Raw genomic sequence first — 26,719 nt, 5'->3', positions numbered from 1 at the left:
TCTCAGGAAAAACTATTAGTGTTTCTCTCACGACTGAACAGTGCTCGTGCTTAAAAAGTGAATTGCTTTAATAACTAAATAGTCAGAATTAAAAGAAATTAATAAACATACAAAAGACCCATCACCACACAGTCCTGATGTGGAACTTACAAAATCTGCATAATAACTGAATTTCCAGAATAATGTTTGTTGGATATGAAAAGACAGCAATGTTCTCTTAGAGTTTGTTTTTCCTTCTTTCTTTTTTTAAGGTAACTAATAAATATTTATAACCTTATCTTGGTCTTTAAGTTTGTGGGTTGTCCACTAATGTCCATATCCATTTGTCTAACCCTTCCTAAAAAATAAGCAAAAGTGATATGTGAAACTCAATAAACTATGGTGAGCTAAATTCGCAATGGCTGGTGCCCACCCACGCTCACCCTGCTAACTATCATCATCCTCTTCACAAATTGCAGGAGTTACAATGTCATGGGGAGACTGCAGACACTTTGTAGGGGTACCATCTTCCAGTAGACTTTCCACAGCCATGTGTTCTGCACCTGTGTATTTTGGATAGTCTTAATTCAAAGTGTAAACATATCTGAGAATCCACGTTGCTATATTTGTATTAGCAGCATTATGGGAAAGATCTGACTTTTATTCTGTGGGAGTGGAGGATCCTACACACAACTAATCTGCCACAGGTATACTGAATACAGAGATAGTAGAATTCAGGAAGCCCATGAAATAGGGAGCTAATATCCATGAATGAAGCAGGTTATTCTGTAGCAAAGCTCACTGTTTGCCACCAAACGGAGGATGTTTGGGTCAGGACAAAATAGAGTCCAGTGTATTCAAACTATGCAGATCCTTCTGTTCATAGAGATGGGAGGCAAGAGATATGGACACATTATCCGTTTTTGCTTTACAGCCTGGGGGTAGTTTCTGACCTCCTTCCCTCATCCCTGCACAAAGCCTGAGTACACAGCCTTGGCACAAAAGGGAGAATTTTTCCTCCCTCCTGTCCCCCAGTGACATCAATATATGCTATTAACTATAACTGGTTTAAGACAGATACACCACATCAAAAATTCATGGAAAGAGCAATTCAAATTCTATTTTACCTATCTACTTTCTCGTCAAAGATCTTTTCCACTGGGAGTCTACTTATTCTAGGAACTGTGGTCCACTTAAAATATACACTTCCATTAGCTCATAGGGATTCCCTTATTGTTTCAACTCCTCACATACCCATTTTCTCCATGCATGGACTTTCTTTAGCTTTAGCAGATACCTTCTGTTGTGAGTTTAGTGCTGAAAAAGATATTTGACAAGAACTGCCTTGATATTCACTTTACATAAGGGAAGTAAAGTGGTAGAATCACATGATGGATTTGCAAGCAAGCCTGATCCAAAATATACCAATGGATCACCTCCCCTATAACCCAGTAAGTAAAGGGCTTGATTCTTCATAGCCTTGAAACTTTTGTAGTTATTTATACCTGTGCAAAAGTGCAAAAGTATCAAATGTGAATGTTCCACTCACAGGGCTTCAGGCTTTTATATCGATTGTACACTTACTTTGCAGATATATGAATGACTACACAAAGTACAAAGCAATGAAGAAGGTGGCCTCAAAGTTGTCAGCAACTTGGGCCCGATTCTCCTGTCATCAGTGTAAATCCTGAACTCACTTGAAGCCAATGAACCAAATTCCTCCATAAATTATGCAAGTGTAAGTCTATGGCCCATTAATGTCAATTAAGTTCTTCTGAATTTACTCTGATGGAAGAGCAAAATTTGGCCAATGGTGTATAACTGGTTTAAGTGAGAGAAGAATCAAACCCCTCAAATTCTTCAGAAGGAAAAAAGCTGGAGGAAATATGTGAGACACAATTTTGGTAAGTGTCAAGTGCAGAATTGCATTAAATCTCTATTTCAAAACAGATGTACGGCCCAGTCCTGTGAATGGCTGAGTTAAATCAGTCAGAGTTGAGGAAGATCAGCGCCTTGAATGACCAGGAACTGTGCATCCAAGGGGAATATGAAAATCTTTGCAGTAATGACATATAGATTGGGTTCTTTCATGGTGGAGTGTTTTTATAAAGCCTTCTGTCTTTTGAGTGTTTCTATTTTTTTTTACATCTTTACAGTTTTTCATTTGTAATTTGAGTACTATTAAGATATCACTTAGATATAATCTAACAAATGGAGGCCCCAATTAAGCAAAACATTTAAGCATGTGCTTAAAGTTAAGTGCATGCTAATGTACTTTACTCAATAGAGAAATACTTTTGTGTTTATGACATAACCAAAATGATAATTAGTGCATTATTAAACAGACGGGCTGAATAGAAAGATCTATTAAATTTATCAACTACGAGTTAAACATCCTGAACCTAACATGTCTTTTTATACATATGTTGACTGAAAACAGATTGACTATATCACTAAAATATACATAATGTATTTATTCTGCATTTTACCCAAGTATTATTAAACAATACCTCTAGCTAATACAGAGTTCAAAATCTCTATCTTGTATCTCAACCACACCTTCTCTAAGTGATCATTTCTGAAATACCACAGTAGTCTCTCACAAGCCTTTTTTAAAATTCAAGATTATGCATATTTCAATCTAATTAATAAACATTTGCTTTTGTCATCTGTCATATCAGCTCTGTAATTTGACTTTCAGTTGTATCACAAAGATGACAGAAATTTTAAAAAGCATTTATGTCTGAATATTCACTGTTCAGTATTTCTGTGAATCATTCACTGTTCATAAAGAAAAGGATTACTTGTGGCACCTTAGAGACTAACAAATTTATTTGAGCATAAGCTTTTGTGAGCTATGCATCCGATGAAGTGAGCTGTAGCTCACGAAAGCTTATGCTCAAATAAATTTGTTAGTCTCTAAGGTGCCACAAGTACTCCTTTCCTTTTTTGCGGATAAAGACTAACATGGCTGCTACTCTGAAACCATTCACTGTTCAGTATTTCTGTGGTAATCAATACCATTTATGATAAAGACAAGATTTTATTTTTCAGCTAAAAATTAAGAACCCCAATTGCCAGAAATGTAGGGGATGGGGGAAATCTGCAAGCCAATACTTACTGAGGTTCTAGGAATTACATAGGGCCAGATCCTGCCATTCACTGCAGTGGGAGTTCAGAGCATTCATCACCTCTGAAAAACCAAGTCCTGCCCAACTGTAAGCTTGTAAAAATAAACACTGCACAATGTCAGGTGTGACTGCACAAAAAAAAGTGCCATTTACTTCTAGCCTCCCTCTTGCTTCTTCCCATTGCAAGATGGTGGCTGCAACTGAAGCCTATCTACTGAACGCTACAGTATTCAACTGCTTTCAGTATGAAATTATAGTTCCAAAGAGAGATCATTTCTATTTCTCCATGATGCTTTGTCCTCTCTGGCAGGAAGCAATACCTATTTTTTAAAACAGATTTTATATTGATTGAATACATGGAAAAGCTATACAAAGGGCTTTGCTTATTTAGCACTTACAGTTTCAGCATTTATAACAAAAATTAATATTACAGAAAGAGAACATGTGCAATCCTGTATTTTGTGTCGTGATTAAAGATGCTACATCTTACACAAATTATTTTGCAAAATATGAAATATGTGCTTCTCCCATGGAATTATCTGACCAAATATACAAACAATGCACGAAATGGCTGGCATAGTGTAAATTAAAGCATTGGCCATTCATTTCTAAATCCTCTGAGCCCTGGGTTGCTGTAGATGGTTGTCGATAGTGAAAAAAATTGCCTCCTTCAAATGCGCCTGGTGGACAGCAGCTTGATGATTGGCAGCACAAATAGAAGACAAACGAGAAAGCCTTCAATCTGCAGCTGATGCACAAGAAGAACATGGGGAGCTGAGTTTACAGTAGAGAAAACATTACCAAGCTAATGACACAGGCAATCATTTGACCACCATGCATCTCTGGTAGCAGCAGGGCATCCATTTTCAGTTAAGTGTTAGAGTACCTTTTTGCTTTCTCTGACCACTGCAGGGGTAAAACAACCTAGTGCGTGAAACCCAGTGACTGGTAATAAATTACTATATTGGATACTTTTTGTTTTCTTTCAGCAATGACTTTACTGTGTATTCCTGCTATCATTACCAATTAAAGTGGAGACCGTTTTAGCAAGCTGTATCTAACTGTATATCAGTCCCCACGCTCCAATTGCTTTGGCAAGTATCACAGGGTCAAGAGGCTCCTTTGACCTTTCTCAACTAAGTCTCTCTGACCACTCACTATTTGCAGCAATCTCAGCTGAACAGATGGATACTTTCCCAGACTCTATAAAGCTTAGAATATAAAGATAAATGAAATTGTGTTTCAGGCTTCAAACTGGTTTATGAGCATAAAATATTGTCAGCGAGCTCCACGAAAACCTCGTACTTCAAAGTGCACTCCCCGTACCTATCCAATAAATGTAACACCTCTCTTTTGTCTGTGGGTAAATTGTATTATTTTGGTGCAATTTTATTCATGTAACAAAAAGCTTTATATAATTTACATGGCTACTTATTGCAAAGTGACTTCAGAATTTCACGAGGTATGATTCAATTGTTTAAAAAAAAAAAAAAGCAAGGAAAGGATGCAACTCCAGCCTTACACCTCAGCACTCAGAATAGGTATGGCAGATCATAGTGTATGGTCCAACAGGCCATTTAAGGCAGGAACATTCTACAACAGTCAGGCACAACAAGGGTGATTAGGAACAGCTTCAATCTTCATTTTAGATTTCTGTGATTTTATAATTTCATGAAAGGCAATAAGACCTGCAAGCACTGCACCAGGGTTTACCCATATTAACTTTAATGACAATCACATGTCAAATTCCCTAGAAAATGTTTCAGAAATTTAGGAATAAATGCCATTTCAACATTAGTTATCCCCTTTTTATTTTTTATATTAAATCATAGATAAGAATTACAAAGAGTATAATAATGTCTTACCCGCTGAATATAGGATTAATGGATTTTATGTTTTGAGCTACACCACATCAGTGGAGCTCCCCTAAATACTTAGTTGAATTTTGCATATTATTTTTACATACTATTTTTAATAAAAATTCAGAAACATAGAGCAATGAATATGATCAGGTTTAGCATCATGTAATGTAATAGTCTCAAAATACTTTCACATTATGGCTATATTGTAAAGCAATATTTAAAATGATATACTGAACAATATGGATGAACCTTTATAATTACAAATGTTCTAATATTCTAGCATACTACTATTTTACAGTATATGTTCTGAGTATATATTAACTGGATATAAGTCATAATGTGGATGAACTGAAACAACTATTGGAAGAAATTACTTAACTGTAGTAGTTGAAATAAAAATATCAATGGTTCAGGCTATAGAGAAAGTTGTGTTTTTATAAGTACACAAGCATCCAGAGCATTGGATATATTTTAAAAAACTGAACTAAAATGAATTACATTTGATTTAATGTACATGGTCTCTCATCCCCACACGAAGCTTCACAACTGCCTACTATGAAGTTGTAGGGTTTGGTTGTTGTTTTTTAAGCTTGCTTCTACAGCAGGTTAGCTCCCTTCCATGGACAGGTCAACTTGTTGAGTGAGTCACTGCAGCCTTTCATTGCTTATGCAGTGCAGAAGGCTGTAGCTGTGCTCTGTTGGACACAGTTCTAAGTAATCTAGTCTAGTTCTTTAATGCCAACTCAGCAACTGTCTTTAAAAGCAATCTGATTTGACACAAAAACTTATTTTATAAAACATTATTTTCCCTAAAAGGAAAGGGATTCTGCACAAACACAGTTAAGAGCCTTACTTTGCTCACAAAAGGGTTGCAGAGGAGAAGGGATGTGATGCTCAAATGAACAAAAAACAAAGAAGTCCTATATATACATACAGCAGAGAAGTAAACTTATGACACTTAAGGAGTTTTCTTTATCAGACCCAGCAGAATGCACACTGATATTCACCAGCATAGCTTCAAACTAATACCTACAACCCACTCATGGAGGAAAAAGGGGAGCCCCATGTTCTTATCACTGCTCTTTGAGGACTTAGCCTGGTAAAACAACCCCACAATGGCTATAGCCTATAATGGTTTTTGAGAAGCCCAGCACATATTAACAGAAAGCACACTTTATGCCCTCCTACATTTACCTCCCCATCAATATGTAACAATAACAATTAACAATAGTGGAGGACCTCACTCGTTACAACTACTTACATATACAGCATGAAGAATAACCCTAACACATTTTAATTAAAAGAAGTTGTTATATTTTCTTGCTTCAGTCTAGCACTGTTTCCGCAAAATCAAAAATAATAGGAATTATTTTCTTTTGCACAGTGGGTACTGTAAAAAATTCAAACATTCACTGCCCCAGCTATCTATATTAAATGTGATACTTTCCCATATTTAGCATAAAATCCACAGTACTACAACCACAGAGAAGAAAAATGTTACATTTTTAAATGGAGCTTACTGAATTTATTCACAGATTAAAAAAACATTTCCTTGTGGTTACCAATCACCTTGCAATTTTAGTATGGCTTTCACTGACAACATTATGACGTAAGTTAACATAACCTGTGAAATATGTTATATCAGATTTGTACAAACATTGAATGCCACTGTGCTCACACCTGATTTTGGAAATATATCTCCTAAGGGATTCAGTGCTCTTAAGCCACAAGCTATGTGTATTGTAATTTGTTTGATAGCATTGGCCTCTCAGTGCATAGGTAGCTAACTATGGTCTTGATCCTGCAAGTACTTACACACACGCATAACTCTGCTCAAGGGATTTGCCCTATTATGACCAATGGGATTACTCCCAAAAAGAAAATTAAACACCTGCTTAAATGCTTGCAGGACTGACACTTATGTTTTAATATTAACCATCAGCATTGAGAATTAAGTAAATAAATATATAAAGTTAACTGGACTCCACAATTTTTTCATTTTCTATTCTAGAATATGATGTTCTGAGATACCTTGGTTGCAGGTGAAACCTACTATGTAGGCCCCAATCCGGCAAAGACTTATACAGCTGTTTAACTTTACACAATAGTCCAAATGATGTCAATGGGACTACTCAGAGTATGTAAAATTGAGCAGGGGCATAAGTCTTTACTGGATGATGAGATTTTGTAATCATATAGCTTTATGTTATACTTGACTTTTGAAGTTCTTCATATATTTTAGTACAATGGAAGCACTGAGCTGGTATGAAATTTAATAAAAACAATATTTTAAAACATAACTGATTTGCAGACAGAAGTAGACCAGCATGGGGAAATGCCCCCTTTGACATGTTACCCAAGTCAAGTTTGTGCTTCTCCCAACTTGGGGTCATGCCCAAGAAAACTGGGGAATTCCAGCTTATCCACTAGTACTAACCAGTAAGTGTGTCATCACTCACAGCTCCCACTGCTACAGACACTCTCTCCCTATAGAGAATGAAGGCCAAATTCATTGTTGATATATTAGCTGGTAAAATTACATGTTGATAAGAGAATGTCTACTTTGATGTAACTTTGTTACCAAGGAGTAGGTGTATGATACAGAAGTAGTTGGCATATTTAGTTACACCACACTTTCAAGTGCGTGGGTGGGGGGTGTTTTTCTTGGTTTTGCTAGCTGCTCTCTTCCAGCCCCGGCATACATTTTAGAATAACTGAGATTCACTTCTGCGTTTTACATCCACGGCTTTTGATGGAGCACTGAGGGTGCATTAGGCTAGGTTCACAATGTTCTGGGGTAAAGTCAGAGCCCCACTGAGTTTTGCTAGAGAACTGGGCCACAGCTAGAGATAAGGGGTGTTCGTGGTAAAGGGGAAGCAATTTCCAGCAATCAAAATATTGTTAAGGTCCATTATTATTCCATATGGCTTTCATGGTCATAATTTTTGATCACTTCCAAATGGAAAATTAGTAACTAATTAGTGTATCCATCGCCCTTCGGACTTTTAAACATAAATGTTCTAGTATTTCATCAGCATGGAACAAGGTTGAATTTTCCTTTCTCCATGGTGTATCAAAAAGAAATATATATACACATGAAAATAGACAAGAGCTTCTGTCTTATTCAGACAAACTGATCAAGCTTATCTCCTTATAACTGGGGACAGAGTCCCCTGGACTTAAAGAACAAAGGAACTTGTACTTGGAGGAGACTGTGCCAGAGTTTAGAGTTGTACCCAGATAGACTGAGGGTCCATTTATTTGGAAATAGGACACTGGCTTCCCTATCACTGCAAAGCTTTGGACCTCATGTGACTAGAAAGTATGGAAGCGTTTGGGATGTTTTCAATCATATGTTGGGATTGAAAATGTATTGGTTGATATTTAATTTAATGTGCTTAATATTTAATATGCTATTTATTTCTCTCAGTATGGCAACCTACCTTCACTATTGAGGTCAATTTTCCAATTACAATATATTTCTACAAATGTACAGGGCCCAGAGGTGGATGACAGTCAAATTAAATACAGCTGTCTTTTCAAACAAACACCTTACAAATCACTTAGGTAGGTATGGCAGGAATGAGATGGAATGTCTCCTGTGTACCTTGATGAATCAATTGGACAAAGCTACTGCTAAAGTGACCTACCAAAGAGGGAAAAATTTGGTGAACCACAACACTGTTAGTTTGATATGGATGTAGTAGGAGACTGGTCAGTTTATGATTAAGATATTTAGGAGAACAATGTTCTCTGCTGCACAGAGGTATCTGAAGGTTTAATTTATCCCACAAAACCTCTGTCCCACTTATCCCACTGCTTCCAGGAGCTGCTTGAGGTAAGTGCAACTTGGAGCCTGCACCCCTGAGCCTCCCGCCCTCCAAACCCCTCGATCCCAGCACGGAGCACCCTCCTGCATCCCAAACCTCTCATTCCCAGCCCCATCCTGGAGCCCGCACCCCCAGCTGGAACCTGCATCCTTCCCGCACCCCTACCCTAGCCCTGATCCCCCTCCAAACGCTTCTATCCCAGCCCAGAGCACCCTCCTACACCCCAAACTCCACATCCTCATCCCCACACCAGAGCCTGCACCCCCAACCAGAGCCCTCACCCCCTCCAGGCCCCTCAGTCCCAGCACAGACCACCCTCCTATATCCCCAAACTCCTGATCCTCATCCCCACCCAAGAGCCCGCACCCCAACCAGAGCCCTCACCCCCTCCTTCACCCCAATCCCAATTTTGTGAGCATTCATGGCCCGCCATACAATTTCTATTCCCCAATGTGGCCCTCAGGCCAAAAAGTTTGCCTACCCCTGGTGTAGTAGGACTGCAAGGCCTCCTGTGGGGAGCCGCAAAGATCAGGTACACCCCATCACACTGCCATTCTCCAAACATAAGAGGTAGAAATTAAATAACAGGAGTTTCCAGCTAGCTCAACATGTTTTTTCTTGCCATTCCTGTTTCTTGCTATTTGAAATGTACCATGGTGTTTACTATCCTAATGAAAAATAGTAAGTTTAACTGGTACTCATCAGTAACCTTTAACTAACAATGTTATTTCTAGCTATCAGTTCAGAATGTTATCACAAAACTGTTTATGTATTGTAACAAACAATTATCTAATATTCTTCTATATTCTGAACTGTTTTTTTGTGTGAAGTTATAGTATAAGTGTAGTCACAATAAAAGCAACTGCAGGTGATAACAATTTTGTTGCTGTGATTACACATTAATTCTATAGTCTGGGAATATCTGTCCCTTTTTAATTTTGCACAAATATAAGAAAAGCAAACTTTGGTTCCCCTAGTGAAAATATCACTCCATTGCAGGAGATTTCTATCTAGGAACATAAATTGTAGTGTTGTAGATATTTAAGGCAGCATACACAAATTAATACAGAAATGTATTAATGAAAAGTCTCCTCAGGAACAAACAATATTCATTATGGCAATTTATAGCATCTAAAGGCTTCTTTCCTAAAAGGTACAATGGTTGTTACTTAACACCTCTAGTTGTGATTATTACAATAATAGTATAGATCCAGAATAAACTCTAATGGTCACTAAGTAAAATTATGTTCGTAAAGGACATTTAGGTATTTTCACTGGACTCTTTGTAATGCTTATTCAACGTTGTATGCCTTGTCAGCAATGGAAGATCAACATTTTTTCAGAAATCTTTGTTCAGTGAAACATATAAAGCACTAAACATGTTCAAAATGTATATATATGTGTGTGCGTGCTTTTCTCTCTGCATCTTTGTGTCACTATTATATCCATAAAAATGCACAAGTTAAGCTTAAATTACCTAAAATGGGTCAGTTCATTCCTGGTGTAACTCAATGAACCAATTACTACAATTACACCAAGGATTAATTTGGTTTATTTTTCAAACTTTTCAACGCTAACCCGTCTTCCTCATTATGTTTGTCTATGAGACATTCTAGTCATAGCTTCTTAAATAAGTGAAAAGACCAGTAAATTGTCAAGACAGTTGCATTATCACATTAATTAAACTACAGTTGAGGTTCTAACAGTAATGGTTTCCTGAAACACCAAGAGAACATTTTTTAGGAACATCCTGTTTCTTATGAAACAATGAAATATTTATATGACCATATGAAACATTATTAATTTTTTCAAGCTTTTCACACAGTTGTACATTTTAAATAATAACTCTGATTTAAAAGCATAATGAACGTTCAAAAACACAATAAATGAAGAGGTCTCGTGTGGAGAGTCTACTGTAATTAAGACTAGAGATTCAATACCTATTGCTACCAGTCAGGTATCATAGCAACCTTGTGTCACTGAATACTGCTAGAAAACTGTTCAGCACCAGCAAGAGTCTGCTTTAGGAAAATCTGCAATGGCACTACATATTGTCAACATCTGTGGTGTTGCCATGGGCACCACAACAAAGAAATCTATATTAAAAGGTACGAAAGGAGAATTGACAAGAAGAATCCTGGGGGTAGTAGATAGCAAAATATAAGTAGAAATGAAGGATCGTTTTATTGAAAGAATAGTTAAGTAACTTATGCATCAACATCCTAATATCCATTTATATAAGCAGGAGAGACCAAATAATACAGAGTTATAATAGTGATTAAATATGTACCAGTGTTAGAAACACTACCCTATTGTATACTAAAACTCTACACTTGTATCTTTTATTGCCAGTTTTAATCTGAAACTAAAACAAAGCCGCTTTTAAAATAATATTTAAACTTCCACCAATAAACTCTAGATAGTCTTGTATAAATCTGCAGAAAAGAAAAAAGCAGGTTACTATGAACAAGAGCCCATTATTGATTTTTCTGCGGTGCAGTAAAGCATCTCCATTCTATTTGGCTGCTGTCAAAGCCACTCTTTAACAGCTGGAGTCAAATTGCACTATTTACAGCAAGAGCTCTTGTCAAGTGGACCATAAGTATTCTAACAATACACTATTCAAATGGCACTTTGCCACACAAATTGCTGACTTGATGAATACCCTATGTCAATGACTAGGGCCAATATAAAAGTTGCATTTTTATTAGAGGTTTTACATTCACACATTAACTAAAGCTTTCTTTGAAGAACTATTAAGCTATATATTTCAGGCCTTTTGACGTTGAAAATAATTAAAATCTGTTTAAATACATCAAGGGTATTTGACAACATTAATATGGATTTTGTGTTAACTGCATTTGTCACACCCTTCTGTTATTGGTACTCCCACTGGCACGTGCAGTACAATAAAAGAATTAAAACGGCCAAAGCACCATGAAATCAAAGCATTCTTCTTTTGTATCTGTGATTTACATGATGACAAATGTTTTGATACAAGAAAGCCTTTGAAGCCACACTGTGATATGAGGAGTTTTTTCCTTTCTTCCTAGCATGGGGTAAATGTGCATTCATTAACTTGCAGACATTTTTTATCATATAGTATTAATAATAGAATATACTATCGTCTTTAAAACACAAAACCAGGGCCAAATCCTGCTTGCCTTGCTCATGTGAATGATGTGAATAATCTCATTGTGTGAAACTGGGACTAACTTGCAAGAATAAGGCAAACAGGATTGGAGTCCTGCTTTTCCAGTTTTCACGATTCTTCGTACCCAACTTTTGAATTGGAGCCTATCTCACACATTTTTATGCTAAAAGATGGAAGTAAAATGTAAACTGTAATACCGATAATTAAATATATTTTAGAAAAAGGTGAAAACAGAATATGTCCTATTCACTATTTGCTGGTAAAAATTGACCTATTATTAAAAACTTGGCATTGCCACTAGATCGCTCATGAATAGTTTGTCAAACAGGCAATTTAAGAAATCATGACCACACCCAGACCTGTTAAAAATCATATTGCCATTCAGATATTCGTGTTCTGAGGTTTTCATGTTAATCTGAGATGTGAGGTTGTTAATCAAACCGAAATGTGGGGGGAGGTCCTTGCTCCATTAAAGTCAATGTCAAAACTCCCACTGACTTCAATGGGATCAGGATTTCACCCGTAACATTTATTTGTAGACTGCAATCTAAGATTATTTTAAAACACTGTTATGAATTGATGTGACAAGTGTGAACACTATGAAGAATTAAAGACTCCTACATTAAAAAAAATACCATTACAGGGATATTTTATAACAAGTAATTAATTATTTTAAAGATGGGGGCCAGATCATCATCTCCCAAAGTACAACCCAAAAGAGGAGGCTCTCTGTGAGGAAACATTCTGCTGCGTCCTCACGGAGATCCGCTGCATCACCCCCTTGTTTGGGCATGGTCTTCCCCAACACAGAAAAAGACATTGGCCCTGCCCCAAATCTATTGAATTTCTTTCCCCATGAGGGTCAGCAATAAGAGGTTCTGTGCATCTGCACCCTCTCTGGCCCCCTGTGGCTCTCAGTGGTTTTCTAGAGCTGCATTGCCAGGGGATCTCCTTAGTCATGTCTGCCCACCCCATACACAGCACTTGGCAGTCTCCAGCACTTCCTAAACCATATATGCAGACCATCCTCTGTGCTGTCTGGAGGAAGGGTGGAAGTGCTGAAGAAGTGACAAGACACCCTTCTGTTTGTTCTGTGAGAGGGATTTTCATGGGTGGGGAGTCCCTTCCATTTGTGAATCTCAGAGGAAAAATCCAAGCCACAATATCTACATTTAATACACATCAGGAACAAACAATACAAATCAAGCTTTTTTGGCAGACTTAGAGAAACCATCAATAATTTCCTTTTCAATAATAGATTTACAAGTGGACAACAGAAATGCAATTTATTGCTGACCATCAAAAATAAAGTGTGAAAAAATGGGACACTACAGAACTGATAAGTGATTGCTTAAGAAACATGTTTATATAACTACTGTACTATTTCATCTCCACCAGCTCTGAATAACAAAGCTATCAAATGATCATATATTGCCATCAGCCACAATGTGCTAGTTAAGATACCCATTTCATAATCAGCTCAAAATCACAGTTTATCTAAGGGACAGTAGTTTTTCTTCTGACCACTCAGTTAAATTTACTAAGTTTTAAAGTTAAAATGCATTAGAAAAAAAAAATCAAGCTTCACGGTTAACTCCTAATACTACTTGTTTCTGTTTTAATTATTCTAAAAATAATGTAGGAAAAAGCCATTCTTTCTGATAATACAATAGTGAGAATCAGATTCTGTGTCAATAGCCTACTAGTGCACCATCTGCCCTGCAAGATGCTCAGCAGGATTATGCTCTAATAAGACTTTTCAGAAAATGGCACCAAAAGGAACTTTAGACATCAGACTGAGGTCAGTCAAAGGTCAAAGATAAATACAATGAGTTTGCCAGGCACCAGTCTAAACTGAACTGTACATTTAAATTTATAAGTATATTAAATAAAAAGTCCAAAAAAATAATGAGATAGGCCCTGATTCAGCTGTCCTTTTTCAGACAGAACTTCCCAGTTATGGATAAAAGGTTTCCAGGCACTGAAAGTCGTAAAGACAGGAAGTTCAGCAGAAGTACAGAGACCATTTGCCTGTCTATTTTCCATATATTGTGTGTTCCTCTTCCTGCCCGCTATTGAGGAACACATTTTCAGTCTACATTCATTGGTGAGGAGTAGCAGTTATGACCTGCTCTGTTCTACGGTCAAGAATGGAATTCCCAAAGTCCATTATTTTTTTTTTTAAAAGTCATGACCATGAACACACACCACACACAGAGGCCTTGTATTTAGGATACTATATTTGAAGAATGCAGGGAATACACATTCATTGTGATGGGCAGATGGTACTGGAAAAAGGTATGCATAAAATTTCTGTTTAACATCCTGAAACACCCGAGAAGGGGTGTTTTGGAACAAATGACAATAGGAATGTATGGGAGCAGAACTATAATGAGAGTCATCCTATCATGATGTGAAGGGGAAAGTAATGTGGAGGCACTGGGCCTCTGTGCAAGTGCCCTTGCCCTCTGTGGGTTTTCTCCACGGGTGAAAGTGGGTCTCACCCCTCTCTGTTCTGTGAGTTGGGGCTAATGCCACTCCTCCTCCCCCCCCATACCCTTCACTAGAAAAATATGAAGGAAACTCCACAACAAATCTTGAGTTTCCTGGTCCATTCTTGGGTTCTTTCCCACAGAGAGAGATGGTGCCATCATTTGGACCACTATCAGTTTCTACCAATTAATATTCTACTCATTCACTCTTACCTTATCTGAAGATTTTTCTGTGTGGGTAAGATTGTGGGACACTGTGCCACGTTCGTAAGTGTTGGAGGATTTGTATCCTGCATTTTTATGCTTTTGCGTAGCTTGGGAGACTGGAAGTATAGAATCAGTCACTAAATACTCTGAATCTTCACAGGAAGTAAGAATTGCTTTTGCCATTTCATCTGTTTCATGCCGTTCTAGAGTCCCTAGGAAACAGAATAGAAGAGCTTGTGAAGTTTTTAAAATGAAGTGTTATTTTATATAAAAATTACAGCAGATTTTCAGCGATCACATTAGTTATTAATAGAATACACTAACTTATTTTGCCCTAATTTAACGAGATATAAATTTATTCTCAAAAATCTTTGCTGCAACTTTGTCAGACACAGAATGTATGGAACTTATGAGGTATTGTACAATATATGAAAGCATTCTGAAGGCCTTTTCAAAGCATGCACTGTATAAAACTGGAGAGAAAAATGTTATTTGCCTTACTGTGTTCAAAACATTTCATTCTACCTTTCACTTTACACAGTGAGATCAATGTGTCATGTGTTATTCTTTAACAACAAAACCTGTATTTACTATATTTATTATGAACCTTGTAATCAATAATAAATACTTATGGAATATTTTAGTGCTATCCTCTAGTGTTCTAGGTTACAAACAACAAGAGGAATCTATAAACTTTTCTCTTCTTCCAGATTCCCAAGTAACTTTATATTCAACTTTTTAACTTATAAACATTACTAGCTGAAAAAGCGGTGTTATAGTCAGGATTATGACAGTCTGGATCCAGAGATTTGGCTTTAATATTACTATCTGCATGGCTCAAGGGAATCTGGCTCAGTGCCTGGATTGTTAGATCTGGAAGCAGAGATTGACAAGAATTCTGTTTCCCCATGTGATACATATTCTTTGTCTCTTCTCTTGCCTTTTCTTCCTTGTGTTTTTCCTTAATCTTATTTTCCATTTTCCTCTTTATTCTTACTTTATTTCTACCCACAATCCCTTTTGGCTAGAGTATTAACCATTAAAACTCAACATTTGTCTGCTTTAACCACAGTTACCATAGGTATCTTCTTTAAGCATAAGGAAAACCCGCAGTCATCTCAGATACCACTGTGTGGCACCTATAAAGGATTATTTCTTAAAGGTGACCACTTAATTTATTATTACCTCCTTTCCCATTTTATTCTTCCAATTGATAATTGCCTAGATTATACAAATAGATGGAACATTGTCAGGAGGCAGAGATGATACAAGAGAATAAAAGCTTTGCATGGTATCTTGGACCACTAATGGTATTGATATTGGTAACCTTATTCACACATATGCCTCTACTGATTTCAAATCAATTAGATGGCTCACAAGTGTTAGGTAAGTGATATTTGGCTTTTAATATATTTTTAAATTAGGTCCAAAAAAACCCCAAAACATGCATCAACTATCTAAAAGGGCTGGATTTCGACTTGAATTACACACCTAGAGGACTAAAAATCCCCTTTATAGCCATACCCTGATACTCAGACCATGAGTCCAGGCATGCAAAAGTAATTGGACATTGATCAAATTATGAACTATTTGCAAACACAGAAAAAATGGCTGTATTGGCACCAAATATTCAGATTCATTGTCTGGCTGCATTGTGCTACTCCTTTGGCATTAAAGCATCATAGACCTGGCATATTGGGACAAGTAAGCCTGATTTACTGCTGCTTTGCATTGCCAGAGCAGCATAATGCAGGCGCTATGAATCTGTAAATTTAGCTCATTATTTGCAACACATAATTCAACCAGCTTTCGTATGCAAAATAAATTTTAAAAACCCACAAATAAACAAAAAATAACATGAGTATTCATGACCTAAAGAGGCTTATTGTATTTCTATGACTGTACTTTTTTTGTGAGCTGTACTAAGTATATGTTTAAACTGATCTTGGATAAAAATTGACTTGTTCTAAATGCAATTTATATTATATAGTATTTACATAAGTAGTTTAAACTAAGGTTCTTGTATATGCCACATATTTCCCATGTAAGCAGAAATCACAAGAAATATCGATAGAAATTGCAAGTTTCCGATAAATGTCAGAGATGAAGGACATAAGGTATTTGATGTGAAATGTTTTTTGTTTCTGGGTCTGAATTTTTTGTAGCCTGCAGTTATCCAACACAAATTTTCTCTTTCACTGCTACCAAATAAATGTATGTAACACAGACGTCCTACCAGTAACAGCTGGTAAAAAAATATTGGACAGGGATTGAGGGATCTCATAAGGTGTTTTTAAAAAAAAACAAACTCATTTTGTCTGAAATTTTATTTCTTTGAAAACCCACCCTCCCCTTTCATTGAATATAAAATCTTCTCCAGGTCTTAGATTGGCCAATGGAGCCTTTCTTTAAATTCCAGGCAAAGGGAAGTCAAAGGCCAGATTCTGCTCTGCTCTCAGTATGACTCAATTGATTTTCAATGGGGTTACTACCAATACAGATTTCAGAGTAGCAGCCGTGTTAGTCTGTATTCGCAAAAAAGAAAAGGAGGACTTGTGGCACCTTAGAGACTAACAAATTTATTTGAGCATAAGCTTTCGTGAGCTACAGCTCACCACAAGTACTCCTTTTCTTTGTTACCAATACAGATCAGTCTCAGGCGCAATAATTCATTTTAAAAAGTGTGTCACATTAAGGATAAAATTTACAAAGGGATTTAGATGCCCAAAGATGCAGACAGATGCCAAATGGAATTTACAAAAGCACATTCACAGGTTGGATACCTAGTCCCATTGAAATCCCATTGAAATCAGCTCCTCTGGAATGAACTTGACCCCTGTAAGCCTCATGCGCTGCCCTTGCCCCTCAATCTATTGCTCCTACTTCTATCTCCCCTAGAGGTGCCTGCTGTTTCCTCCTCCAGCTCCACCCCACAATGTGCTGCTGCCTCCCTCATCCCCCATCCCACATCTTACCCCAGGACTCAGCTCCCCACTTATCACAGGAGTCTTCAGAAGGGGGCACCAGAAATGACCTATCCTACTGCCTTCAGCCTCCGCCTACCCAGAGCAGCCCAGCTCTGGACCCACAGGCAGACGGCCCAGGAATTGTTTCACCCCCATGGAAAGATCTTCATCACGGTAAAACTCTTCTCATGGGGTGAAGTTTCCCCTGGGCCAGCAGGTCCAGAAGTAGAGCTAGACTGTGCTGGTTGAGTGGAGGCTGCGTCCCTGCACCTGAAGATGGGGTGGGAGGAGAAAAAGCTCCACAGGAGGAAACAGGGGTAGCAGCTTATCACTTATTGAGAGAGAACCAAGGGCATGGTGGGAAACTTGAAGGGCCCATGTGGGAGCCAATTACTTGAAGAATTGGGACACTGGGAGTTTTTTGCCCAGAGAAAGGAGAGATAAGAGCTAAAAGGCAGGAAAGTGAGGCTTCCACTTAATGCTGGGAAAACTCATCCTTCTCCTGGGTTCTACCTATGAAAGCTAGAGCCTATGGTCATATGTCCTTTCCCTCTTGTTGCCTGGGGGCTGGCCTGGTGTATGTGACAGCTGAATTGCCCTTGAGCATGATGGGATGTGTGTGCGTGCACGTGTGTGTATGGAGTAGAGGGATGTGTATGTAGAATGAATATAGTTTTGATGTTGCACTCCATATGTTTTATGGAAATATGTTTATAAGTGTGAATATGATGTAACTGGAATATGCTTTATGCAAAAGGTCTCTTGTAAGGTATCATTACAAAGCTTATAATCTACTAAGTGTGTTCATCCTATTTGTATGATTGTATCATTCTTGTAGCTGAAGCTAGAAATATGAAGTATTACTCTGAAGTCCTATTGTAACTATGCAAAGTGTGGGCCATTAATGGTGGCTTGGAATCTTGATGGCTCCCATTAACTAGGACAATTGGTGGTAAAAGGCTTTGTTTACTTGTAAGCCTTCCTGTATACCTGTGTGCCAGCCAGTGGGTAATGAGGTCTTACAGGACATGTGACCACGTCACCTGGTACTGGAATCCATCTTAAACCTGGTGCTTTTCCATTTAGAAGGAGGTTTGGGGACCCAGAGAGACAAAAGATTCCCACCTTCTGCCAAAGCTATAAAAGGGGGTGGAACAGAACAAAGGGAACTGCAGTCATGAGAAACAATTAGTTACCACCTGAGCTGGAACTAATAAGAACGGTACCAGGGGAAAGGATTGGGCCCAGACAAAGAAGGAGTCTAGTTTGTGACAGAAGCTTATTGGAACATCTCTGAGGGTGAAATTTACCTGTATTCGGTTTCTTAATGTATTAGGCTTAGACTTGCATGTTTTGTTTTACTTTGCTTGGTAACTTACTTTGTTCTGTCTGTTATTACTTAAAACCATTTAAATCCTACTTTTTATACTTAATAAAATCACTTTTGTTTATTAGTAAAGCCAAAGTAAGTGATTAATATCTGGGGGAGCAAAGAGCTGTGCATCTCTCTCTATCAGTGTTATAGAGGGTAGACAATTCCGTTTTACTCTGTATAAAGCTTATACAGGGTAAACTCATGATTTATTTGGGGTTTGGATTCCATTGGGAGCTGGGTGTCTGGGCGCTGGAGAGAGGTGACCTGTTGAGCAGTTTTTGGTTAAAGCCTGCAGCTTTGGGGGCGTGGTTTAGACCTGGGTCTGTGTTGCAGCAGACTAGTGTGTCTGGCTCAGGGTTCTGGAGTCCCAAGCCATCAGGGAACAGGGGCTCAGAGGTCATTTCAGCACATCAGGTGACAATCCCAAAGGGGTCTCTGTGACAAAACCCATCACAATAGTGTTTAATAAATGGGTGCATGGAATGAGTTGCTTTGTCTAGAAATATGTGTGAAATGAGTAAGCAGGGGTTGAATGAAAAGGGAAATGGAATGAGTGAGTGTAAAATGAATGAGTTGGGATGTAATGGAATGAATGTGTGGAGTGAGTATGAATAGGATAACAGGCAACAGTCCTTATCCAAATCAATGCACATCTGTGTGTGTGTGTGTGCGCGTGTGTAAATTAGAAGCATACCTGCCAGCAAACCAATACATTCTATCAGCAACTCTCAGACTCTGTCAGTCACTCATGCCACTTCTGTCAGAGTCATCAGATGCTTTTCAACATGGCTGCACTATCAGCACTGGTCTTTGTGCCAGTGGCACAATCAAGCCCAAAGTGAACTGGTAGCACATGATTTGCTGTGTATACACTGGATGGTGTTCTAATGACTGCAGAGAAGTGAGAATTAACTGCTTAATTTAACGAAGAGCCAATTATACAAAAAATCCACAGTATCATACTGAATAAGCAAGGAATTTGGCCCTGATTACACCACCTTTATATAAGGCCCTTGCATATCTAAACAGTGAGCAAGCCAGGTGTACCCCATTATATAACCTCCCCATTCCTCAAGATCACAAGGTAGCATCTTCTAAACGGTTTTGCCTTTTTTAGTAGTTTTGCAAACTCAATTAACTTAAGCCAAGAGAAGAGCCATGCCAGCAGGAGAACTACAATACGAGCTCTCTTACTGTAATACAACACAATGGTTTTCCTATAGAGTAGGTAAAAAAAAAAAGCATTACACTATCCTAGCCAGTACTTAGATCTAAATTTTCTACTGTGGCCTAGATCCACTCAACAAAGCATAAATAGAAAGACCATCACAGTTCCAATTACAACTCCCTGATATACTTCCTGGCTCCAACCCACCCCAAGTCCTGGCATACAGCTGGCAAGAGTCCCCAGTGGAGGAATGCAGTGCACTCCATTTGTGCCCTCCCCTGTGCCATAAACTAGGGCTAGAAGGAGGAAGTGGCATAGAGCCAGCTTTGCCAGCTCTACACTCCAGAAGAGGAGATGTGGACACTTTCTGCTCCCTTGGCACCACCTAAGGAATGCAAAAGGAGTAAAGTAGGGAAAAGACTCTTCCCCCTTAATCTTTAGCCTGATTAGACTGTAAGTCCTTCATGGCAGGGACTGCCTCCTGTTTATGACTGTACAGCAGCCAGCACAATCAGATCTCAGTCCTGACTGAACATTGGGTATTACTATAATATACTTATTTTAAAATAATAAAACATAATAATCAGGAACACAGACTAACTTCAATTTCTATATGGAGAGAGTTCTTGCATTTCATCCTCCCAACTACATACATAACATGTAGCTGAATTTCAATTATTTTAAATAAAACTGTTATTAAAGTATATTTTAAAGGGCCAACATCACATTTTGATCTCATAACTTCATAAACAGGCAGAGTGTAGAGAATAGGTCTTCCTGGAGACCACAACTTCCTTGGCTTGGACAAAAGATGACTCTGCCTTTTTCTTCTGACACTCAGGAATTTGTCAAAGCTCCAGTAGCTTTTACTACTCTATATCACTAAATACTTATTGAACTATGTCACAATCAAATTTACACCGCCAGATAACCATAAATTACTGCAAGCTAGGGACTGAATTCAGGTTTGCAAGCAAAAAACATGGTATATCATGAAAACTACAAAAGAATGGCAAATTTTAACAAAATGGCTGCCAGAACTTATGTAATTTCCACAAAGAATCAGGTACTGTATATTCACATTTATGAGCTATTTTGAGTTGCTCATATTTTCAACATATGCTAATAGGTTGTTTGTTTTTTAACATATACTAGTCAGTTTTCTCTTTTTGAAATGGATTCAAGCTATAGCATAAAATATGCAGAGGAACTGTATTAAGTCGGCAACTTTCCATCTTCTTCCTGCACTTTATCCTTTGTGTTGTATTTCACCTCTATAACAGTTTGACTTTCTGGTCTGAACTGCTTTCTTAAAGAATGACTATCTATAGCAGAAAAAATGAAATTGTTTAATTGCATTGCACTTTCCCAGAACTCTAATGCTCTGGGCCCAAGAAGTTATCTTGTATTGGTTCAATAATGCAAAACTGTGTTAACTCCCTCTCTGCAGGTTTTTCCTTCTCTACAAAGAAGCACAGCTCTTACCAACCAAGCATGACAAAAATCAAGACCTCACCCCACATGGTTTCTGACCTGACTATTAATGTTGAAGGTCAAACCACTACCCTTGAAGAACAGAACGGCTAAATTACTAGAGCCTTTTTCAAATATGAAAAACTCCCTTCAGGGGAGATGTAAGCCTTTCAGCCCTCAATTAACTCCTCCTAGTGATGCAACAGGACACTTAGCAGTATTTGAGCCCTAGCTTTATCAGCTGTTAATTACTTATTTGGTATGCTACAATAGATGATAAAGTTCCATGTGATATGATGTAGAAATATCATAGTTTTGGATTCTGATATTAAAATTCACAGGCGATATGGATGAAAATAAAGTGTGTTTTGTCTTTTTGTGTGGGCAAGCAGCTACTTAAGCAAATTTTGTTGGTGGCATTTATGGAGATCATTTGAATGAAAACTTCATCTTTAACATTAAAATAAACCTTTCAATAGGTTATATACATAATGTAGTTACTAATATTACATTGTTTCTATGATCCTCAAATGAGATGATTGGGGAAAGAGGGCGTAAGTGTGTGAGAGGGATTCTGACTTCTTAAATTTTGAATCCTGGGGATAGCTGAACTAAAATTAAAGAGGTGGAGAAATTTTACACAAACTAGAGAATGGTTTAGAAAAAAAAAATCAGTATTTGCCGTATCTCATTTTATCTGAAAATACTAGCATCTATTTGAAAACGTTACACGACCATAGCTATTAATATAGTCTTCTCTAAAACAAAACACTAAAGAGTTACTTTATAACAAATTTATATCTTTGTTTATTATCCAAAAATCTTTAATCAGAGTTCACTAAAACAACTGGATACCCATTTCAATCAAGTAACATCTATCATGGAACTTGGCCACCTGGCACTTTTGAAGATTTATCATTCATCATCAGTTACAGATGAAGTTCATTGCCTTGTTCACATGAACTGCATAGAGATCGACCTGGTGCCCCTTTCTAACAAAACCATTTCACAGTTACTGCATCTTACTCCAGCAAATATATAAATTGACTAGGATTTCTGACCAGGGGCATGGGACCCTAGAGGTATCAAACTTAGTTAACTAGAGAAGTATTTAAATGAACTTTATACAAACTATATGAACTATGAATAGATATTTTGCTTCCAAATGTGTTTTATTGCAGCTATGTAAAGTAGCTAGAAAAAAGAACATGTAATTTTATATATTCATTAAAAAGCTACCAGATACATTAAGCAACTCACAACTGAGCTTTGTAGCAGCCCAGACTTTTAGGCTATACAGAATACATTTTAAAAAAAGCAGTGACCACTATGACCTTGACCTTAGCTACACCATAGCCCCCAGCATTTAAAAAGCAACTGCAGGATTTATCAGCTAGGCCATACTCACCCACTCAAATCTAATTCTGACCGATGACCTGAAGAGAAACAGAAAGAGAGAGACAGAGAGGGAGAGAGAGGGAAAATGAAAAGAGAGAGAGAGAGAGAGAGACACTGAGGGAGACTGTAAATTACTAAAATTTGCAAGGACAAAAGGGTCACAGTGATGGAATTATAATTGCATTTGACAATTACCTAGGCATAGAAATACAGTTAATTAATGGTGGGTTTACCTTGATATACTGCTGAGACTTTCATTAATATCTCCCAAATTATTTCCTCATGGGTACTGGAAGAGATCTTAAACTTGGGTTTATAAGGGTTTTAATTGCTAACTTCTCTCCAAATCTAGATAGACTGTCAATCTTGTTAAATGGGGGTTGCTTTCTGAAAAGCTACATCATCACCATTTTTATTAGTCAGAGGATTGGTCAGGTTAACGATACTATTATTTTTGAGAAAATATTTTTGAAGACTGCTATAAAGAAGTGACTACTGGATTAAAAAGAAATAATTTCACTTTCAAGTTTTCCTGAAATGTATTCCACTCACTTCCAGATACTTTGCTAAAGAATCAGCTTCAACTCAGTGCATATGAATGATGTATCTACATTTTAAATCACTAGTTTATTTCATTTCATTTATCTCTTCCTGTTACTTGTCTCAAAACCAAACACCGCTGGGAAAATTCCTAATCCAATACCCACTGAAATGAACAGCAATCCTTCCATTCACTTCAGTGGGCACTGAATAAGGCAATGGAAGTGTAATTTGGTCAACTGTGGGAGGAAGCATCAGGCAAAAGTCAATTGTTCTTCCTATCTGCTGAGTTGCCTAGAGATGAACTGATGGATTTGTAATTGGCCCATGCCACACCCCTTTCAGAGGAGATATGGTGCCAACAGAGACAGGGAGTCCTTTACACTTCTTGGAGCAAAGATCCTCTTATATACTCACTCCCTCTCCAGTGGTGTTGGGTTTTGTGGTAGAACAACTATATTCGAGATCCTGGATAAAATGAGGTTGCCATTTCAACTGCACTTGATGGCATACTCAGGACTACAGCCAAGCACCACAAGGATTTTCCCCACACTGCAAACTGGTCTGACAGCTGAGTTTTTTCACCTTCACTGGAGTCAGCCATATACTAACTAGTGGGCTAGAGAGCCATATTTTGTTGATTACATTTCACCCCCCGCCCGCTCCCCCGTTATTTTGAGGTTCTTACATACTTTCTTTTACATCTGGTTGAAATTCCCATCCCACAGGAAATTCCAATATGGCAAAATACATTTTCATACTGAACTGCGATAGAAGGTCAAAAATGAAAAAAATTCACAAAATGATGAGTTACAAACAATTTCAATGTGGAAACGTTGAACTGTTTTGTTTTGTCATTTCTGAACAAAATGTTTCTGCATTCCCACACCGAAACATTTTGATACTTTTCAACAAACCAAAATGTTTAATTTGGGTTAACCTGAAACAAAACATTTTGATTTTTCTTCTGGAAAAAAGAATCCGTATATTGGTAAAAAATTATATTTCCAATTATTCAAGCTCAGGTATCCCCGCAAAACTGTCCAATGAAAACATCTCATTAAACAATGTAAATAATTGGCTCTAGACAGACTGGGACCCCGGAGGCCTGTGACTGTTAGGATTTAGCCTCAAACCAAAATGCCACAATCAAGACGTTTCCTTGGGGCTATGAAGAACTGAGCACTATTAAGGGCCTCTAATCTCTGCATGATCATAAAAGTTGTTCTTGTGGCCTGCCACTTGCTGCATTGAATGCCCAGTGGCTGCCACACTTGTGTTCGGGTTGGGATAATGTATAGCCTCAGCACTATAGCTGTATTATAAGGACTCCTACTCCATGACATTGCAAATGATAAACAGAAACTAGAGCAGATCAGGAATTTTCCATCAGTGGAGAAACTGCATTTTTCCCCTGAAAAAAATATTGGTGATGTGCAGGCAGGGTCTCTTCCCCCTGGTGGAAGGGAAGTTTGGGATGATGCCATTGATGGAGGTAATTCCCGCTCTGCACAGCACTAATTCATCCTCACCAGAGGTGACATACAAATATTTTGGAAACGCATTTCTTCTCCCTTATAGTGAACTAAATTGTGTCATAAAACACATTTCTAACAAGTAAACAAGATCCAGAAAAGGACATTTCTTGTTCCACTACGGGCCTGCACCCCAATTCCCAGTCTTCTGATTATACAAATTGTGCACTATGCTGTACTGCCAAAATATACAGAGAATATTTATCAGGAACAAAATACAAACTTTTAGAGCAAAGTACAGCTTAATATCAGTTTATTGCTTCAAGCCTTGGTTAGGATAAGCTTAAAATGGGAGGACAAATGAGAAAATTCCCCAGCTCCAAGCACGCACTCATGCACACACACATATCCACCATCTGCAACTACACCCCCTTCTGGTACACATAGTTTCTCACACATAACTGCCTGAAAAAAAAATCTTGAATATAGTGTTTGAAAATGTTCCAACCGCTAGCCTGCCAATATGATAAAAAGTTTTAACTGAGCTAGCACTAGGATATTTGTGAAATAGAAAAGCTTTTACATTACAGTATATATTGTCAAAGGTAGCACTAACATTTGCAGAAAATATTTCTATGTTTCACAGCATCCTTTTTTTGGTTCTTATATAATAACATGATTTATTTTGTTATGATTACAGAAATATATTTTATTATAAGCGAAGCTGATAGTGGCTGCCCAATTTGTCTCTTAAAAAAATAAAAACAAACATACTTTAGGTTGCCCAATTTGTCTCTTAAAAAAATAAAAACCACAAACAAAAATAACCTGTTTGCAGTTGCTTACAACTTTGCCAAATTTTAACCCTCAGGCTGAAATTTTCCATGCCAGATGTCTACCTTGGGCTGACTATTCTTAGAAACTCTGCAAAAATGGGTCAGATTAGGGAAAAAAACATGGTTTTGCTCATGTTAAAAAAAATTGTACAACTGTTCTATTGAGAAGCTCTAGTGTCTCCAGGCTCTGGAGCAGCAACTTGAACTTGGAGAGCAACAAAAATGATTAGGGGGCTGGAGCACATGACTTATGAGGAGAGGCTCAGGGGACTGGGATTGTTTAGTCTGAAGAAGAGAAGAGTGAAGGGGGATTTGATAGCTGCTTTCAACTACCTGAAAGGGGTTCCAAAGAGGATGGATCTAGACTGTTCTCAGTGGTAGCAGATGACAGAACGAGGAGTAATGGTCTCAAGTTGCAGTGCGGGTGGCTTAGATTGGATTTTAGGAAAAACTTTTTCACTAAGAGGGTGGTGAAGCACTGGAATGGGTTACCTAGGGAGGTGGTGGAATCTCCTTCTTTAGAGGTTTTTAAGGTCAGGCTTGACAAAGCCATAGCTGTGATAATTTAGTTGGGGATTGGTCCTGCTTTGACCAGGGGGTTGGACTAGATGACCTCCTGAGCTCCCTTCCAACCCTGATATTCTATGATTCTATGAACAATTGACCCCACAATTCCTGAGTTTCAACATTCCTCTCTTGTCAGCAATATTTGTGAAACCCATTGGCAACCTCTGTGTCTCATTCTCCTTCAGTGGCTGGTCTAAATAGAAGATAACAACTTACTGTTTCTATCAATCACTCTGTTAGCACAAGTCAGAGATCTGTGTCGTTTA

The 26,719-nt window shown here is 37.9% G+C and overlaps 1 protein-coding gene across 4 annotated transcripts in view; it reads right to left on the bottom strand.

The window, feature by feature from the left end:
* Window positions 1-26,719, bottom strand: part of WDR72 (WD repeat domain 72) — a 177,053-nt gene that overhangs the window by 104,822 nt on the left and 45,512 nt on the right. For all 4 annotated transcript variants that reach the window (XR_006274743.1, XM_038419478.2, XM_043493799.1 and 1 more), the window contains one exon: window positions 14,662-14,867. Coding sequence is in view for 3 of the 4 variants with exons in the window: in XM_038419478.2 (XP_038275406.1) it covers window positions 14,662-14,867 (206 nt within the window). In the remaining variant the exon portion in view is untranslated. The remainder of the gene's footprint in view (window positions 1-14,661; window positions 14,868-26,719) is intronic.

Source organism: Dermochelys coriacea, chromosome 10, assembly GCF_009764565.3.
Source record: "Dermochelys coriacea isolate rDerCor1 chromosome 10, rDerCor1.pri.v4, whole genome shotgun sequence".
Taxonomy (NCBI): domain Eukaryota; kingdom Metazoa; phylum Chordata; order Testudines; family Dermochelyidae; genus Dermochelys; species Dermochelys coriacea.
The sequence above is the reverse complement of the archived record's forward strand: the minus strand, read 5'-3'. Positions and strand labels throughout refer to the sequence as shown.